Genomic DNA, 20645 nt, shown 5'->3' with positions numbered 1-20645 from the left:
AAAGAATGCCAGAGTCATCCTCATCTTATTTCTAGGCACAGACAAAAAGAAAACAGATGGAAGTGTTTCTTACACACAAGCAAACAGCATATGTGTAAGAAACACAGTAACGTCTTTTTCTTCTGCTCTTCCATTGTAAAATTGAGAAGTGCTTAAATATGCACAACTGTATGATCTGTCTTCTCCATCCAATAAGATCACATCTAATTCTCTGTAAGAGTCTGAACAAAGGTGCCAAAATAAAGCCTCATGTATTTTTAGGTAAGAGGCTACAAGATGGTTGTTGATTTTGGAAGATTCTTCTGTTTCAGACAGATCATCAGGTTCTTGGTCACCTCCCTGACTTAGGCCCTTCTCCCCTGATCACACAATTTGGCTGGTCAGCCTGCTCTAGGAAGAGTACTGGTGGTTCCTAAACTTCTTCCATTTATGGAGGCCGCTGTGCTCATCTGGACCTTCAATGCTGTAGAAATGGCTCTTCCTCAGATCTGTGCCTTGATACAACCCTGTCTTGGAGTTGTACAGACAATTCCATGGCTTGGTTTGTGCACTGACATGCAGTGTAACTCTGGGACCTTTTATAGTCAGGTGTGTGTCTTTCCAAATAATGTCCAATCAACTGAATTTACCCCAGGTGGACTCCAGTTGAGTTGTAGAAACATCTCAAAGATGATCAGTGGAAACAGGATGCACCTGATCTCAAGTTTCAGTGTCACGCCAAAGGGTGTAAATACTTATGTACTAAAAAAGTGTGTTTTGTTATTTGTAATATGTATATACAATATGTTTTTTGTTTGTAATAAATTTGTAAAGATTTTAAACAAATCTTTTTCACGTTGTCATTATGGGGTTTTGTTTGTAGAATTTAAGGAACAGTAATGAATTGAATCCATTGTAGAATAAGGCTGTAACATAGCAAAATGTGGAGAAGTGAAGTGCGGTGAATACCTTCCGGATGCTCTGTAGACATCACTCTGTGGATTAAACGTGTGGGTGGATTTTACTTGATAAAATAATACAAGATCATCTGAAACCTCACACAGTCTCCCAAAGGTCCACTTTCATTCTTTTTATGAATCCAGTGGGGGCAGGAAAGAGAATTTTTATGTTTGAGGAAAAAAAAAGAAACTTTATGTTGAAAAAAAAAAGAAATGTTCTGAGGAAAGAAAATATTAATTTTGTTAGAAAGAAAAATTGTTTTGATGAAGAAAAATTATTAATTTTCTTATGAGTAAACGATTATTTGAAAAAGAAGAAGACATTTATTTCTGTGTGAATATATTCCCCAAAAGTACACACAGGTGCTCCTGCATCCCAATTTCAGTTTGTAATGACGCAGGTGCTACTAGACCCATACCTACTGCCCGTCTCTTCATTTATATAACTATTATATAACTTCCAAAGGTGAAATCAGAAGTGTGGGAGAAATGAGCAGACAGGCTAGACACCCTTACACTGTCAGTTAGTGACAGATTATTACATATAAATTCATAATGAACCTCAGAGCATCTGAAATGTCAAAGTTTACATTAAATAACTGACTATTTTAAAAAGATTTATTTTTTTAAAGTCACCTGACTTAAAATGAAGTGTGAAAGCTGTATAAAAATACAAAATAAGTGTATTATATTATATTATATTATATTATATTTACATTTTTCCGGTTTCGTGTTTGTAAGATCATATAATAATAATAATAATAATGATAATAAATCAACAGAAACACGAGTCTTTATTAGCGCTCGCGAGGCTGGAGAGCAGGGGCTCATGGGAGATGTAGTTTTTTACACGGTGACAGGACTACAATCCGGAAACTTAAAATGTGTAAAATACGTTTACTTGATATACATTATGTGTACACATGCGATACAACACAACATGTATTAAAATAAAATGTAAAAAAACTGAACAAATTTTTTTTTAAAGATATATATTAACGGTATGACTGAACTGAATGGACGAGCTTACTTCCGGTATGTGGGTGACGTCACTGGCCCGGATGTGGAGCCTTTTTATTCTTATTCTGAGCTCCACGAGCGTCAGGTCCCGCGGCGCGTCCCCGTGTGTCTCTGTCCTCCTGCAGCCGCCCGGCAGTGATAATAAACACTCACACACACGCAGTACCGGCGGATCAGTTACACACAGTGAGGATAATGAAGGTGGACTTTGAGGAGTGTCTGAAAGACTCGCCCCGCTTCCGGTAGGCGCGCGCGCACACCGCGCGCACCCCGCGCTTTATTCTCAGCCGTCTCTCACTCACGCGCTCAGACCATCATTTATAATAATAATAATAATAATAATCAGATTTATAAATATATCTGACTGATTCCTCATGCAGTAGTGTGTGTGTGTGTGTGTGTGTGTGTGTGTGTGTGTGTGATCATAGAGTCCCGCAGTGAATAAAACGGCCTTTGTTGCCTTTTATGTATAAATTATCCCATTGATGTAATTTTGATCTAACAGAAGTGTATAGCTTTAGTCCTCCATGGTTATTTATAGTGTATTTACAGGACAGACCTTCTGTACGGGTTTACCAGCTGGGCTCTGACTGCTCTCCTGATGAGGAGTTCCTAGTGTCTTTTTGAAGATAATAAAGATGAACTGGTCAATGCTGACCTTTAAGTGTCCTGATTTGTTTTTGGTTTAGTTAAATTGTTTTTTAGACCCTGAAGGACGAGGTAGATCCAGCCTATCAGTGTTCTACAGCTTTATTCAGTCTTATGTCCTGGCCAAGAACATCCTCGTTTCTGATTGGTTGGCAGTTGTCCTTTTTTATTGTACCTGCTAGTGCACCGGTGTAGCCATGACAACACTATTACACTTTAAAGGCTACTGAAACAATTGATGATGGAGATGAGAATAAGGAGGGGGAAGAGGTGAATGGTGGTGATGGTGATGAAGATGATGACGATGATGGTGGTGACGATGATTCAATTCAATTTTATTTGTATAGCGGTTTTAGCAATTGTCATTGTCCCAAAGCAGCTCTACATAATCAAAAGAATTATTTAAGTTTGTATGAAATGTGAATTTGTATGAATCAAAATGGTCAGTTTGTCCCTGGTGAGCAAGCCGAGGGCGACAGTGGCAAGGAAAAACTCCCTGAGATGGTAAGAGGAAGAAACCTTGAGAGGAACCAGACTCAACAGGGAACCCATCCTCATTTGGGTGAAACAGAAAGCAGTAAATGATCTGCATTTATACAGTGTGTAGGGTGGGAGGCAGTTCAGCTATAATAGCTGATGTTAATTGATGTTAATATGGAGTCCAGGTGGTTATTGAAGACCCAGGTAGACTTGTAAGAAGTTCCAGTCATGAACTATCGAACTGTCAAGTCCCCAGAGAAACAGTTGCCAACACCAGTCAAGGCCAGAACCATTTTCTAGGTAGAGAGAATCATCCCCAGACACCAGACGCATCCCAGAGAGACACACGGGGCATCCATGTGACGAGATCTCCAACCAGAAGTGGGGCACCAGGATGGGTCAGACAGGTCCATGATTGTGATGAAGATGACGATAATGATGGTGGTGGTGATGAAGATGATGGCGGTGGTGACGAAGATGATGGTGGTGGTGATGAAGACAATGATGGTGGTAGTGGTGATGAAGACAATGATGGTGGTGGTGGTGGTTGTGGTGATGCTGATACTTTTATGCTTATGCTCTTATGGATAATGATGAGGATTCTGTTGTTGCTGAAGAAGAAAAGGAAGCTGATGATGATAATGATGATTGTTTTGATGATGATTTTGGTGATGTAGGTCATAATGATTATTGTAATGATAATTTTGCTGCTCATGATGTTGTTGTGCAGGGCTGCTGTAGAAGATGTAGAGGGAGATGTTGGAGAACTGGAATCCAAACTGGACAAGGTGAGTGTTGATATTAAAATTAGTTTTTTAGCTCAGTCTGTGTGTGTAACTGTAATAATTGTTTTGGGTTCATTGGTATCAGCTCTCATTGCTCAGCATTTAAATTTTAATTAAATCTCAGCAGCTTCTCTTTGAGAATTTACCAGCTCACACACCTCATGTAGCTCCTTTACTTTAAACAATATAATGATGATATACTGAAGAGATTCATAGACTGGCTTCAAAGGTTCAAAGGTTGCTTCAGTTATTTCTATAGGAAAGGTTTCTGGTGTTCAGAGTCGGGTTACACAGCCGCTTCAGTGGATTTACTGATCTCCACATTCAGATGATAAAACCACCTGTATGTAGTTCAGCACCTGTGAGGTTACCAGACTTCTCTTAAATCAAAGCCTCTGAGACGGTCTAATTCAGTGATTGTATATGAAGATGTACATCAAATGAGAAGCCAAGCATCCAGCTGCGACAAGCCCTCAGAAGGTGTTTGTAGTATCTGACACCGGGCTGTAGGCAGCAGATTCTTTAAATCCTGTAAGTGTGGGAGGTGGAGCCTCCAGGGATCGGACTTATTTCTCCAGCACATCCTACCGACGTTTGATCAGATTAAGATCTGAAGAATTTGGAGCTCGAGTCGACACCTGAAACTCTGTCATATTCCTCAGTCCGTTCCTGAGCATTGTGTCGGAGTGCATTATCCTGCTGACAGAGGCTGAACAAGTGTATCTTGGGGTGTAACAGTGTTTTGGTAGGTGGTACATGTCAGAGTAACATCTACATGAATGTCAGGACACAAGGATTCCCAGCAGAACATCCCTCAGAGCATCACATTGCCTCCGCCGACTCGCCTAGTCTCTTCCCCTGGTTCATCCATTAAATCACTCCCACCTGGTAAACCACCTCCTTCCATTGCTCCGTGCGTCAGTTCTGATGATCACGTGCCTGTTGTAGGAGCTTTTGGTGAAGGACACGGGTCAGCATGGGAATCCTGATGGCCAAACTGCCATGCTTGGAGTCTTACTACTGCAGACAGGAAACATCTCAAAAGTGCCGGAGTTATGGACATGTTCTGACCCAGTTGTCTAAATGTCACAAACTAGCTCTTTACAACATAAAGTTGAATCTAACACATCAACATGTGAGATCTGCCTGTTCACCTCCCGCCCCCTGACAGGTCAAGTGTTGGTCATCATCTCATTACACTAAGACCTGTCAGTGTGTGTTAGTGTTATGAGTAATCGATTTATAATCAGTCAGGTCGTGAGTTGTAGCTCCGTGAAAGGTCTGAGATCTTTTCCTGATCATGGTGAAACCCACCCTCTCTGTGAACCTGACATTTTCGTATTTATACGTGTGTTACAGTTGGTGAAGCTGAGTATCGGGATGATCGATGCTGGTCGAGTTTACAGTCACGCCAACAGACAGTTCATTAACGGGATCCGAGATTTAGCTCTGCAGTCCAGCAGAGACGATGTCATCGGGGTGAGAACCACTACACACTACACGCAGCGCCCCCTGGTGTCTCATTTTCAGTTGTTGTCCTGACCTCAACTCTGTTTCTGCTCCTCAGTCCAGTTTAGCTGCTTTTGCTGAGACGCTGCAGGAGATGAATAACTACCACACAGTAAGTGAGTTTGTGTTACCTTTGTGTGTGTGTGTGTGTGTGTGTGTGTGTGTGTGTTATGATGTTGGATACTGTGAACACACTGCTGTCTATTTCCCTCATAGATCTTGTTCGACCAGGCACAGCGATCGGTCAGGTCTCAGCTTCAGACCTTCGTGAAAGAGTGAGTGGTGCAGTCCGTCACATGAGAACATCGTGAGGGTTTGAGCTCAATTCCATGTGGATGTGATTGTTTTCTTTTCTTGTCAGAGACCTGAGGAAGTTTAAGGAGGTGAAGAAACAGTTTGATAAGGCCAGCGAGGAAAAGGAGGTGGCCCAGGTGAAAAATGCCCAGGTTCCCCGGAACAAGCCACACGAGGTCGACGAGGCCACCAACCTCCTCACCACCACCCGGAAGTGCTTCCGCCACATCTCCCTCGACTACGTCCTGCAGGTCAGTGAGGTCACATGGGAGGAGTCACCTGAGGTCACACAGGGTCACACTGGGGTCATAACCACAAAACCATCTTCTGTGTTTCAGATCAACGTTCTTCAGTCCAAGAAGAGGCTGGAGATCCTCAAATCGGTAAGAGTTACCCCGAGAGATAAACCGTTCTGTGACTTTAAATAATTTCTGTCTGTCTGAGTTACATCTGTGTGTTTATGTTTCACAGATGCTCTCGTTTATGAGCTCCAACCTGAGCTTCTTCCAGCAGGGATACACACTGTTCAACGACCTGCAGCCCCTGATGAAGCAGCTCGGGGGACAGGTACACCTGTCCGTTTTACTGTCTGTCTATCAATCTGTCGGCCTCTCTATGTCTCTTTCTGTATTTATATGTCTGTTCACCTGTCTGTCTGTCTGTCTCTCTCTTTATCTGTCTGTCTCTCTCTTTATCTGTCTGTCTCTCTCTTTATCTGTCTGTCTGTCTCTCTCTTTATCTGTCTGTCTCTCTCTCTCTCTCTGGGGTACAGCTGGATCAACTGGTTGTCGATTCAGCAAAGGAGAAAAGAGACATGGAGCAGAAACACTCCGCCATCCAGCAGCAGGTACACACACACACACACACACATACACACACACAATACAATATCAATAATTTTGCTGTTGTGTTTTCTGTTTTTTAAACTAATATTCTGCTTTTTTTGGTTTAATGATCATCCTGCTCCAGGCTGCACTACAGGTAAGACCTGTCTCTCTCTCTCTCTCTCTCTCACTCTCTCTCTCTCTCTCTCTCTCAGTAGGATTCTCAGTAGGAACACGTTTTGTGATGTGTCTCTGTGTGTGTGTGTGTGTGTGTGTGTGTGTGTGTAGGACTTGTCCTCAGAGGACTGTGGGCTGCAGGTCAGTGTGGACTGTGAGGATGGAGTGATGATGGAGGGATATCTCTTCAAACGAGCCAGCAATGCTTTTAAAACCTGGAACAGGTACCGTCTGTCTGTCTGTCTGTCTGACTGACTCATGGTCTGTCTGTCTGTCCGTCTGACTCATGGTCTGTCCGTCTGACTCATGGTCTGTCCGTCTGACTCATGGTCTGTCCGTCTGACTCATGGTCCGTCCGTCTGTCCGTCTGACTCATGGTCTGTCCGTCTGACTGACTCATGGTCTGTCCGTCTGTCTGTCTGACTGACTCATGGTCTGTCCGTCTGTCTGTCTGACTGACTCATGGTCTGTCCGTCTGTCTGTCTGACTGACTCATGGTCTGTCCGTCTGACTGACTCATGGTCTGTCCGTCTGTCTGTCTGACTGACTCATGGTCTGTCCGTCTGTCTGTCTGACTGACTCATGGTCTGTCCGTCTGTCTGTCTGACTGACTCATGGTCTGTCTGTCTGACTCATGGTCTGACTGTCTGACTCATGGTCTGACTGTCTGACTCATGGTCTGTCTGTCTGTCTGACTCATGGTCCGTCTGTCTGTCTGACTGACTCATGGTCTGTCCGTCTGTCTGTCTGACTGACTCATGGTCTGTCTGTCTGACTCATGGTCTGTCTGTCTGTCTGACTGACTCATGGTCTGTTTGTCTGTCTGACTGACTCATGGTCTGTTTGTCTGTCTGACTGACTCATGGTCTGTCCGTCTGTCCGTCTGACTCATGGTCCGTCCGTCTGTCCGTCTGACTCATGGTCTGTCCGTCTGACTGACTCATGGTCTGTCCGTCTGACTGACTCATGGTCTGTCCGTCTGTCTGTCTGACTGACTCATGGTCTGTCCGTCTGTCTGTCTGACTGACTCATGGTCTGTCCGTCTGTCTGTCTGACTGACTCATGGTCTGTCTGTCTGACTCATGGTCTGACTGTCTGACTCATGGTCTGTCTGTCTGTCTGACTCATGGTCCGTCTGTCTGTCTGACTGACTCATGGTCTGTCCGTCTGTCTGTCTGACTGACTCATGGTCTGTCTGTCTGACTGACTGACTCATGGTCTGTTTGTCTGTCTGACTGACTCATGGTCTGTTTGTCTGACTGACTCATGGTCTGTCTGTCTGTCTGTCTGACTGACTCATGGTCTGTCTGTCTGTCTGACTGACTCATGGTCTGTTTGTCTGTCTGACTGACTCATGGTCTGTTTGTCTGTCTGACTGACTCATGGTCTGTTTGTCTGTCTGACTGACTCATGGTCTGTTTGTCTGTCTGACTGACTCATGGTCTGTCTGTCTGACTGACTCATGGTCTGTCTGTCTGTCTGTCTGACTCATGGTCTGTCCGTCTGACTCATGGTCTGTCCGTCTGACTCATGGTCTGTTCGTCTGTCTGCCTGACTCATGGTCCGTCCGCCTGACTCATGGTCCGTCCGTCTGACCGTCTGACTCATGGTCCGTCCGTCTGTCCGTCTGACTCATGGTCTGTCTGTCTGACTCATGGTCTGTCTGTCTGACTCATGGTCTGTCTGTCTGACTGTCTGACTCATGGTCTGTCTGTCTGACTGACTCATGGTCTATCTGTCTGTCTGACTGACTCATGTCTGCCTATCTGACTCATGGTCTGTCTGTCTGCCTGCCTATCTGACTCATGGTCTGTCTGTCTGTGTGTTTCAGTGTGTGTAGTGTTGAATGTGAATGAGATACGGCCCTCAGTGCCTCTTTGCAGAAGTGCTTATTTCTAGCCGATCAGAACGCAGGGAATGTGATTTCCTGAAATGGGTGGACTGAGCTGGAAGGGGCGGGATTATGCAAATTTCCCCAATATTATTATGTTTCTTGCCCAGAATGATGTCAAATGAGGTGGGAAATAAGAACGGAGTGTTTAAGGATGTTTTTATGCAAAAAAGGGAAAAACACACACACACACACACACTGGAGAGCCATGTAAAAGTCTGAACATGTTCAAAATGTGAGTTTTGAGTAACGGGGGCCCTTTAAAGCAGAATGTCTACACTTTAATCACATCCTGATATCACATCACATCACATCACATCACTTCATCTCAAATCCATTGTAGTGGTTTATAGAACCAACTGTCCAAATACTTATGGACCTGATCTGTGTCTAAGCGTCTATCTGTCCATTTACCTGTTGTTATCAGTTAACTTTATTCCCCAGAATGCCTTTTATCGCTTGTTTGTTTGTGTTTCATCTCACTTTGTTTATTTCTCTCTGATTTGATTTGTAATTCATTTGTTTAATCTTTCAGTTTCATCATCACTCTCTTTCTTTGTTTTTCTGTTTGTTAGTTCATTTCTTTTCCCCATCCCGTGTTGGTCCACCTAAAGAGTGACAGGTACACACTTCCCCACCTCACACTCCACTTCTTATAGACTCAGCCCCGACTCTGACTCTGACTCCGAGGCAGTGATTAGTGTCCGTTCTCTGTCTGTTCAGGCGCTGGTTCTCCATTCAGCACAATCAGCTCGTCTACCAGAAGAGATTCAGGGTGAGCGAGCACACACACACACACACACACACCACACACACACACGCATGGTTTAAGATGTTTGGATGTGTCCTTATCGCGTGTGTGTGTGTGTGTGTGTGTGTGTGTTTCAGGATAACCCCACTGTAGTGGTTGAAGACCTTCGGCTCTGCACGGTTAAGCAGTGTGAGGACGTGGAGCGGCGTTTCTGCTTCGAGGTCGTCTCTCCAAACAAGTGAGTGTGTGTGTGTGTGTGTGTGTGGCATAACTGTATAACAGGTGTAGACGTACGGCTTATTGATAGATATACTGTATATTAATATAGCTTAATAATTCATGGATGTTGTGTTATTTGATGTGCATTTAAGTGTGTGTGCGTGTGCGTGTGTGCGTGTGCGTGTGTGTGTGCGTGTGTGTGTGTAGGAGCTGTATGCTGCAGGCTGACTCAGAGAAACTGCGACAGTTCTGGACCAAAGCTGTACAGAACAGCATCGCTTCAGCGTACAGGGAGAATGGAGACGAACCTGTGGCTGTGAGTCTCACACACACACACACACACACACACACACATAAGTGTGTAATGAATGTGTGTAAATCTGTACTGGTGTTATAAACGTTTATTACACAGAGGTTGCAGCGCGAGTCGTCAGCGTCCCTGGGCAGTCTGGACTCTCTGGGCGAGTGTCGCTCTGGACGTACTGACAGTCCTCTACAACGCGTGCTGTCCATCAGAGGGAACCAGACATGCTGCGACTGCGGGGAGGCGGAGCCTCGGTGGGCCAGCATCAACCTGGGCATCACGCTCTGCATCGCCTGCTCCGGCATCCACAGGTGGAGCGACTGCACCCTCTACTTCTGCCTTTAATATCCCTACACCATCTACTGCTGCCTTTAATACCCCTACACCCTCTACTGCTGCCTTTAATACCCCTACACCCTCTACTGCTGCCTTTAATACCCCTACACCCTCTACTGCACCCTCTACTTCTGCCTTTAATAACCCTACACCATCTACTGCTGCCTTTAATACCCCTACACCCTCTACTGCTGCCTTTAATACCCCTACACCCTCTACTGCACCCTCTACTTCTGCCTTTAATACCCCTACTCCCTCTACTGCTGCCTTTAATACCCCTACACCCTCTACTGCACCCTCTACTTCTGCCTTTAATACCCCTACACCATCTACTGCACCCCTCTACTGCTGCCTTTAATACCCCTACACCCTCTACTGCTGCCTTTAATACCCCTACACCCTCTACTGCACCCCTCTACTGCTGCCTTTAATACCCCTACACCCTCTACTGCTGCCTTTAATACCCCTACACCCTCTAATGCACCTTATACTGCTGCCTTTAATACCCCTACGCCCTCTACTGCACCTCTCTACTGCTGCCTTTAATACCCCTACACCCTCTACTGCACCCTCTACTGCTGCTTTTAATACCCCTACACCCTCTACTGCACCTCTCTACAGGACCTTCTACTGCTGCCTTTAACACCCCTGCACCCTCTACTGCTGCCTTTAACACCCCTGCACCCTCTACTGCTGCCTTTAATACCCCTGCACCCTCTACTGCTGCCTTTAACACCCCTGCACCCTCTACTACACCCTATACTGCACCCTCTACTGCTGCCTTAAATACCCCTACACCCTCTACTGCACCCTCTACTGTTGCCTTTAATACCCCTACACCCTCTACTGCACCCTCTACTGCTGCCTTTAATACCCCTAAACCCTCTGCTGCACCCTCTACTGCTGCCTTTAATACCCCTACACCCTCTACTGCACCCTCTACTGCTGCCTTTAATACCCCTACACCCTCTACTGCATCCTATACTGCTGCCTTAAATACCCCTACACCCTCTACTGCTGCCTTTAATACCCCTACACCCTCTACTGCACCCTCTACTGCTGCCTTTAATACCCCTACACCCTCTACTGCTGCTTTTAATACCCCTACACCCTCTACTGCACCCTCTACTGCACCCTCTACTGCTGCCTTTAATACCCCTACACCCTCTACTGCTGCCTTTAATACCCCTACACCCTCTACTGCACCCTCTACTGCTGCCTTTAATACCCCTACACCCTCTACTGCACCCTCTACTGCTGCCTTTAATACCCCTACACCCTCTACTGCACCTCTCTACTGCTGCCTTTAATACCCCTACACCCTCTACTGCACCTCTCTACTGCTGCCTTTAATACCCCTACACCCTCTACTGCACCTCTCTACTGCTGCCTTTAATACCCCTACACCCTCTACTGCACCCTCTACTGCACCCTCTACTGCTGCCTTTAATACCCCTACACCCTCTACTGCTGCCTTTAATACCCCTACACCCTCTACTGCACCCTCTACTGCTGCCTTTAATACCCCTACACCCTCTACTGCACCCTCTACTGCTGCCTTTAATACCCCTACACCCTCTACTGCACCTCTCTACTGCTGCCTTTAATACCCCTACACCCTCTACTGCACCTCTCTACTGCTGCCTTTAATACCCCTACACCCTCTACTGCACCCTCTACTGCTGCCTTTAATACCCCTACACCCTCTACTGCACCCTCTACTGCTGCCTTTAATACCCCTACACCCTCTACTGCACCTCTCTACTGCTGCCTTTAATACCCCTACACCCTCTACTGCACCCTCTACTGCACCCTCTACTGCTGCTTTTAATACCCCTACACCCTCTACTGCACCTCTCTACAGGACCTTCTACTGCTGCCTTTAACACCCCTACCCCCTCTCCTGCACCCTCTACTGCTGCCTTTAATACCCCTGCACCCTCTACTGCACCCTCTACTGCTGCCTTTAACACCCCTGCACCCTCTACTACACCCTATACTGCACCCTCTACTGCTGCCTTAAATACCCCTACACCCTCTACTGCACCCTCTACTGTTGCCTTTAATACCCCTACACCCTCTACTGCACCCTCTACTGCTGCCTTTAATACCCCTACACCCTCTACTGCACCCTCTACTGCTGCCTTTAATACCCCTAAACCCTCTGCTGCACCCTCTACTGCTGCCTTTAATACCCCTACACCCTCTACTGCACCCTATACTGCTGCCTTAAATACCCCTACACCCTCTACTGCACCCTCTACTGCTGCCTTTAATACCCCTACACCCTCTACTGCACCCTCTACTGTTGCCTTTAATACCCCTACACCCACTACTGCACCCTCTACAACACCATCTACTGCTGCCTTTAAGATCAATACACACGCTACTGCACCCTCTACTGCACCCTTTAGTACACCCTATACTGCACCCTGTACTGCACCCTCTACTGCTGCCTTTAATACCCCTACACCCTCTACTGCACCGTCTACAGGACCTTCTACTGCTGCCTTTAATACCCCTTCACCCACGACTGCACCCTCTACTACACCCTCTACTGCTGCCTTTAATACCCCTACACCCTCTACTGCACCCTCTACTGCTGCCTTTAATACCCCTACACCCTCTACTGCACCCTCTACAGGAACTTCTACTGCTGCCTTTAATAACCCTTCACCCACGACTGCACCCTCTACTACACCCTCTACTGCTGCCTTTAATACCCCTACACCCTCTACTGCACCCTCTACTGTTACCTTTAATACCCCTACACCCACGACTGCACCCTCTACTACACCCTCTACTGCTGCCTTTAATACCCCTACACCCTCTACTGCACCATCTACTGCTGCCTTTAATACCCCTACACCCTTTACTGCACCATCTACTACACCATCTACTGCTGCCTTTAATACCCCTACACACGCTACTGCACCCTCTAGTACACCCTCTACTGCACCCTCTACTACACCCTCTACTGCTGCCTTTAATACCCTTATACCATCTAATGCACCCTCTACTGCTGCCTTTAATACCCCTAATCCCCCCCCCCCCCCCCCCCCCCAACTGCACCCTTTACTTCTGCCTTTAATACCCCTCCCCAGGGGTTCCTCCAGTTCAGCGTATTGTAAACCACTACCACGGGATCTGGCAGAAGGCAAGTCCGATTTGTTACCAACAGCACAGAGAGGCTCCCAAACACCAATGAGAGAAGGTGTCCAGGTCCGAGCCTCTGGCAGAGATTGTGGGTCCGGTTAGCCAACATTGACCTTCTTTGGCAAGTGGAGTCCATAAAATTGACTCCTAAAACATTAGCCTTTTAAAGATCTTTAACAATTTTAACCCGGTGGCATATCAGCTCCTGTTGCCCTGTACCTTGAGGATCAACCTGTCCAAGGCTCTTGACACTGTTGTGCAACCTGCAGGGTTTCCCCACTGCCCCACCCCTTCTTCTAACACACATTATTGATGGTGCCTGAACTTTACAGTATGGTGGCCTCTGGACTTGCGGAAGGAAAGCTTAACTTGTCCCTCTCGAGACCTTTTTGTGGTATACTCGAGGAGAACTCCGGTCAGTCTCTGAGCCATCATTGCTTAACAATGTTATAAAAGTTCACACCCATCAGGGGGTGCTCAGCTCTTCCGTTTATCAGTGCCGCGACTCCATATCCAGTCTCCTCTCCCAGCCACACAAGCACCGCCAACACCATCATGTGTTCCAGTTCCTGCACCTGATTCTACCCTAATATCCCTCACCAATACCTGTAGCACTCACATCTTTTATTACACTTTTAATAGCGCTACACCTTTTGCTACTGTGAATAGAAGAAGAGAAGAAAGAGAACATTATTTCCATTAACACACCTGCTCTCTCTGCTACATTATTCCTGATGTGACTATATAATGTGTCCTCTAGGAGTTTAGGGGTTCATAACTCCAAGGTGAGATCACTGACCCTCGACTCGTGGGAACCCGAACTGCTTAAGGTGAGTGTCACAGGATCTAAAATATTTTCAGTTTAGTTTGTTTTTAGAACATTTTTAGAAGTTAAACTTGTGTTCTGTTTGGTGTATTCATGTTTTTATTAGTTCTATCAGTTTTGTTATTATTCTAATCTGCTGTTATACATGGATTTGTGTTGAAGCTAATGTGTGAGCTGGGTAATGAGCTGATTAATCAGATCTATGAGGCCCGCAGAGCAGAGCTAGGGTGGAAGAAACCACAGCCTGGAGACTCCAGGTATATGCACCTCCTTATGCACAAGAAGGTGTTGTCTTCTTAAGCACCTTGTGGCTTGAAAAATGTTTGTGAGATGAGTGAGGCAGGAGAACAATGTGTCAGTTAGAACTGGATTATATTCCCCTAACTGATTGCCCTCTTATTTAGAAAAAGAAATGTATTTGTAGACAGACATTTAGCGTATTAAATAACAAAGTCAGTTAAATAATGAATGTGTGTGGTCCAGGCAAGATATCGAGGCCTACATCCGGGCCAAGTACGTGGAGAAGAGGTTTGTGCGAAAGCAAGACTCGCAGGAGCAAAGGTCAAAGGTCATGACGCTAAGTAAACATGACAAGCATCTAAAAGGAAGCGTAGAGTTCCTGCCTCCTCGGCCGCCCCCTCCCACTCCTAAAATCCGCCCGGCCTCCAACACCACTGGTGGGTGTGTTTACCTTTCAGCTACCTTTTAATTTTATTCTAACCAGATGTATGTAGTTGTGTGATGAAGCACTGATGATACTTGTATACTCTGGATGATGAACAGCACCCCTCAGTGGACAGGAGGCACGACGGGACTCACTCTTCTGCCCCGATGAGCTCGATTCCCTCTTTTCCTACTTTGACACATCATCAAAACTGAGGAGTTGTAAGTACAGGATCTTATTCATCAACAGTAGAAATGATTGTGAATGTATTTTAAACTCAGAATTGTTCTTATAAGCAGGGAGGTAGAACTTCTAGTAGAACTTCTAGTCTTCTACTCCCACACAGAATTAGGGTGCATTGCCAGCTTTAGGCCATGGTATTGGCGTTATTTTACCCGATTACCATTGGAGTAACACCTTGACAGTAGAGTTAACCAATCAGCATTAGGAGCTCATTAGCATGAGAACTACATTAATACAGATTAACCTTTCTGTAAGTGATTCCCATTAGTATTACAGTTTCTATATACTGTAGAAACAGCTGAACAGGAAGTAGTTTAGGGGGAAAGTATTCGCTGTCGTGTGTATTTGTAATATATGTGTGTGACAGTGAAGAGTGCAGACAGCGGCATTCACACCAGCGCTGACGGAAGCAGAGAGATGCTTAACTCTTCATCCAACAACAGCCTGAGTGAACCAGGTATGACCATTACACCAGTTATGACCATTACACCACTCATGACCCTCATAGCCTCATAGTGTTCGGTTAGCATTTAAATCAAAACGGTAATCGTGGTGTGTTTCAGATATGCAAGAGGTAGAGCCTCCACATGAGTCCCTGCCTGTTCTTCACCATGTGTCTGAGTGTTCCCCGAGTATGCTGCTGTACTGGGCCTCATGTGCCTCCAGTTTAGCTGACATGGTGGAGGCGTTAGCACTAGGAGCAGATGTTAACTGGCCAAACCCTGAGGATCAGAGCCGTACCCCACTGATGCAGGCAGTAAAGGGGGTGAGCACTAATTCACCTGCTGCTAAAAGAACATTTTTCATCTATAAATATTATTTTAGCTGCCTCACTCTTAATTGTGTGTGTTTTTAGGGTTCATTACTCCCCTGTGAGTTTCTGCTGCAAAACTCAGCTAATGTGGATCAGCAAGATGCTCAAGGAAGAGGGCCACTGCACCATGCTGCCATGCTGGGCCACACTGGGTACACATAATCACCCTTCTATAAATTGTTACACATTGAGTAAACCTTCTAGACATTAGCATAACCTTGTGAAGAATGCAGGTTTTGTTTGCAGGATTAGCATCCTTAAATTAGACCTGTGGTCCGTGCTCATGCACTGTCCCTCTTCCTGCTTTTCCTTTAGACAGGTTTGTTTGTTCCTGAAGCGAGGAGCTTGTCAGAGCGTCTCTGACATGGATGGCAGGAGTCCACTTTCCATCGCTATGGATACCACGAATGCTGACATCGTCACTCTGTACACAAAACAGACACACAAATCCTATGCATAATTGAATTCATTGCCCATCCTTCTGTAGCCCATCCTTACGTAGTTTATCCTCCTATAAGCTGTCCTTCTATTGCCCATCCTCCTATAGTCCATCCTCCTATAGCCCATCCTCCTATAAGCTGTCCTTCTATTGCCCATCCTCCTATAGCCCATTCTCCTATAGCCCATCCTCCTATAAGCTGTCCTTCTATAGCCCATCCTTACATAGTCCATCCTTTTATTGTCCATTCTTTTATACTCCATTCTCCTATAGCACGTCCTCCTTAATTTCATACTCCTATACTCCATCCTCCAATAGCCTATTCTCCCCTAGTCCATCCTATAGTCCATCCTTCTATACTTCATACTCCTACAGGCAACCTATATAGAGTCCATCCTATTTAATGTGCTTCATATATACAGACAGATGAAGATCATGGTCTACATCCCCCTTTGTCTGTCTCTCTCAGGCTGCGCATGGCAAAGGTGAATGAGGAGATGAGGGAGTCACTGGATCAGCCGACTCAATACTTTCAGTCTCACAGTCACTCGGACCAGTACAGGAAGTGCATCCAGGAGTTCATCGCTCAGCAGCTGGACGAGTTTTAACACACAAACCTACACCATAGACAATAGGCGACCCAGACAGAAGGGTGCTAACACATGACTCAACACCACAGGTGCTAACCACTAACCATCCAAGTACCACATATGATAACCACTGTAGCTGGAAGCATGCTAACACATGACTAAACGCCATAGATAACCGAGATAGCTGGATAGGTGCTAACACAAGACCAAACACCATGGATAATAGCCAACACAGCTGGATCGGTGCTAACACAAGACTAAACCACAAGACTAAAACTATCTCCCATAGATACTAACAAACACACAACAAATCCTGGATCAGTATTACTGTACAGTATGTACTGTACCTGGATATAAGACAATGAATATGTTGTGATTATTAATCGTTAGAGCCCCACTGCCATAACACTACTCTTGGCTAACAGTTTGACAAGAGAATGTATACTCCACTCATCCTCCTTCCCTTTTGGACAAATCATGTCCCATTTTATTGCTGTTTAACAAGGTAAAGGCACAGGAGCAACCCGAGTGTTAAGGTTTTAAATATAAATAAGCTGAGCACTGTTTGAAATGGCCACAGGGGGCGCTAGTCCACTCTGTGCAAATATTCAATATATTTTAGTTTAGGGCTTCAACTTGTAACCCGCCCTTCTATGGTTTCAATTTACACACAGTAACTTATCCTTAAGTGAAGTCCAGTCCCCGCCCACAAATATTCTGATATTTTTTGGAAACAGTGGCAAAGTTTCAGAGGACAAGAGAAAAAAACAATTTAAAAAAAAAACGTTACTGTTGCATTCACATGAAACTAATACTTCAATTATAATGGGAATAATGGTCGAGTGTAAACAGTCTGATCTGAGACTTGAACTTTTCAAAACTTACATTGAAACTGGAGTCTCTAATCAGAATGATTAAAAGAATTTAAAATTGTGTTTAATAAAAATTGTCCATGTAAATGCAGTTATTTATGATCCTGTCCGCGGCTACGGCAGGGTTTATCACGAATGTTGATAAGGTCGTTACACTCTGGACAGCACACACACGTCTCCGCAACGTCAGCTTCTAATTTGTAACATCTGACAAGCATCGACAGATATCTTCTGATGTATGGTGCTTTGTTTTCGCAGCTCATCAAACATCTCAGCTACGTCAGCTTTGGGTCGGCTCCCTACTGTCAGGCAATAGTAATTTTCTGTCACTAGCAGAACACCTATTAAACAGCTGGGGCAGTGATGGCTCAAGAGTTTGAGGCTCTGAGTTGCTGATCAGTGGGTTGGGGTTCAAGGCCCACCAACACTGAGTTGCAACTGGTGGGCCAATCCCCAGCCACTGGAGATGCAGGGTGTCCTCAGTGCCAGTCCAACCCTGGAGCAAATGGTAGTTTTAGAACAATCTGATGTGGTGACCCCTAGGAAAGGGAAAACCCAAAGAGAAAAAAATATTTAAAAGTCTGTTTAACAGCCACCAGCAGCATTTAGCTGGACTTGTTTTCAATTCCACTTTTTCTGGATGTTCATTAGGAAGCCTGTATAATATTGCTTTTCACATTATATAGTAAAATACGTGCGTCTGAAATTTCTGACCTATTAAATAAAATTTTTCCACAACTCCATAAAATTAGATTGCAAGTTCGAATCCCATGGTGATGCTGTAGCACCTTGCAGCTGAGAGCTTAGAGAGAGCTGATTGGCCGAGCCCTCTCAGAGGGGACGGGTGGGTGGCACTTGGTGCTCTCACTTCAATAACGACTCTACAGCTAACTGTGTGCGTGAACAAGTATTTCAAAAAGATGCAGTTGGTGTCCTCACATAGGTCGGGGGAAACGCATGATGGCCTTCGCCCTCCCTGACTGGTTAGTTGTAGCTTTGATGTGGGAGTGCCCTAATGACAGAGGGCAATTGGCTACAGTTAAATTAGGGAGAAAATTGTGAGAAAAAAAAGGTTTTAGAGAAATTGTATTAAAATTATGTTAACCAGACGTATGTGTGCTGTTAGTGTCTGTATTATCTTATTTGCTGAAGTTTTAGCTTTTGTATATGTTAGTGCTTTTACATATTTCTTGTGTAAGTAATCAGACTTCACATGGTCACGTTAAGAGGAGAAATGAGTGATTTGTGTATCGTTCTTAAAAATATCCATATACATGTGGGCGGAGCTTCAGACTGAAGCTGGAAATGTACCAAATTCCCACTGGCTCCACCCACTATTTGAATGACATTATTATTATTATTAGCACAATCACAACATTACTGTAGATGCTCACGTCGATGTACACACACCTGTTCCGGTGGTGTACTGTAGGTGTACGTGGACACTTCTGCCTCATAAAGGGAAGTCGATAAAGGTGCGTTATAAACCACTTTGGGTCACATGACCTGCTTTCCCTAAAGGTGCTTGCTCGAGACCAACCACACAACAAGCACAAGACATTTTGTACATTTTATAAGTTCTTTAGGATGATGCATGCTTCATGAAACGTGTCCTCCTGACTCAGAGCTTACCTCTGTGGAGCTCTTCCACAAGACATTTAAAGCCATTTACCTGGGATTGGGTATCATGAGGTATAACTGCTTATCTAATCGCACATCTATCAAGTCTTCCTTAATTATCCTTACCTTTAACTTAACTAATACACTGTGCGCGCACACACACACACATACACATACAGTATCTCTTTTATATAAAAACATGTTTTTTTATGTTTAAGGTCTGCCATTAAAATCCCCCAAAAATGGGGCTTAAGAACGTAAAGACTCAAGCTCGATGCTGATTGGTCAGCCGGTTGATGAGGGTGTGATGTAATGTACAGATACTCTGAGCTTGATGCTGATTGGTCAGCAGGTTGATGAGGGTGTGATGTAATGTACAGATACTCTGAGCTTGATGCTGATTGGTCAGCAGGTTGATGAGGGTGTGATGTAATGTACAGATATTCTGAGCTTAATGCTGATTGGTCAGCTGGTTGATGAGGGTGTGATGTAATGTACAGATACTCTGAGCTTGATGCTGATTGGTCAGCTGGTTGATGAGGGTGTGATGTAATGTACACTATTCTGAGCTTGATGCTGATTGGTCAGCTGATGGATGAGGGTGTGATGTATGTCAGATACTCTGAGCTTGATGCTGATTGGTCAGCAGGTTGATGAGGGTGTGATGTAATGTACAGATACTCTGAGCTTGATGCTGATTGGTCAGCAGGTTGATGAGGGTGTGATGTAATGTACAGATACTCTGAGCTCGATGCTGGTTGGTAAGCCAGTTGATGAGGGTGTGATGTAATGTACAGATACTCTGAGCTTGATGCTGATTGGTCAGCTGATGGATGAGGGTGTGATGTAATGTACAGATACTCTGAGCTTAATGCTGATTGGTCAGCTGATTGATGATGGTGTGATGTAATGTACAATATTCTAAGCTCGATGCTGATTGGTCAGCTGGTTGATGAGGGTGTGATGTAATGTACACTATTCTGAGCTCGATGCTGATTGGTCAGCTGATGGATGAGGGTGTGATGTAATGTAAAGATACTCTGAGCTTGATGCTGATTGGTCAGCTGGTTGATGAGGGTGTGATTATATGTGTTATATGTAATGAAGTCTTTTATAATCCTGTAAATAATCAGATATCTGTGCACAATTTCCAGGACATCCCATGTCCGACTGTAGCTCTCTGTAGTTAAACTTTATACGCCGCATGACATTTTAGGACATTTTAGTGTATTATATCATGCGAAA

At 45.0% G+C, this 20645-nt stretch overlaps 1 protein-coding gene across 4 annotated transcripts; it reads left to right on the top strand.

The window, feature by feature from the left end:
• The first annotated feature begins 2014 nt into the window (after positions 1-2014).
• Positions 2015-17661, top strand: acap2a (ArfGAP with coiled-coil, ankyrin repeat and PH domains 2a). 4 transcript variants are annotated; one of them, XR_008360157.1, is made up of 24 exons: positions 2015-2200; positions 3817-3874; positions 5231-5350; positions 5439-5492; positions 5597-5655; positions 5742-5925; positions 6013-6057; positions 6146-6241; positions 6447-6521; positions 6644-6655; positions 6787-6899; positions 9290-9341; positions 9455-9555; positions 9744-9852; positions 9949-10151; positions 14093-14162; positions 14321-14415; positions 14642-14835; positions 14942-15043; positions 15433-15522; positions 15629-15831; positions 15922-16031; positions 16199-16305; positions 16788-16825. XR_008360157.1 is itself a non-coding variant. In XM_053495670.1 (24 exons), exons 1-24 carry the CDS (start codon positions 2154-2156, stop codon positions 16924-16926), a joined length of 2442 nt encoding a protein of 813 aa, XP_053351645.1. In that variant the 5' UTR covers positions 2015-2153; the 3' UTR covers positions 16927-17661. The 4 variants fall into 4 exon arrangements, 3 of the variants coding, with proteins under 3 accessions (XP_053351645.1, XP_053351646.1, XP_053351648.1); XM_053495670.1 differs by having other exon boundaries at positions 16195-16305; positions 16788-17661; XM_053495671.1 differs by lacking the exon at positions 16788-16825 and having other exon boundaries at positions 16199-16346.
• Positions 17662-20645: the final 2984 nt, after the last annotated feature.

The sequence above is a fragment of the Clarias gariepinus genome, chromosome 1, assembly GCF_024256425.1.
Source record: "Clarias gariepinus isolate MV-2021 ecotype Netherlands chromosome 1, CGAR_prim_01v2, whole genome shotgun sequence".
NCBI lineage: Eukaryota > Metazoa > Chordata > Actinopteri > Siluriformes > Clariidae > Clarias > Clarias gariepinus.
This window is presented reverse-complemented; position numbering and strand designations above follow the sequence as displayed.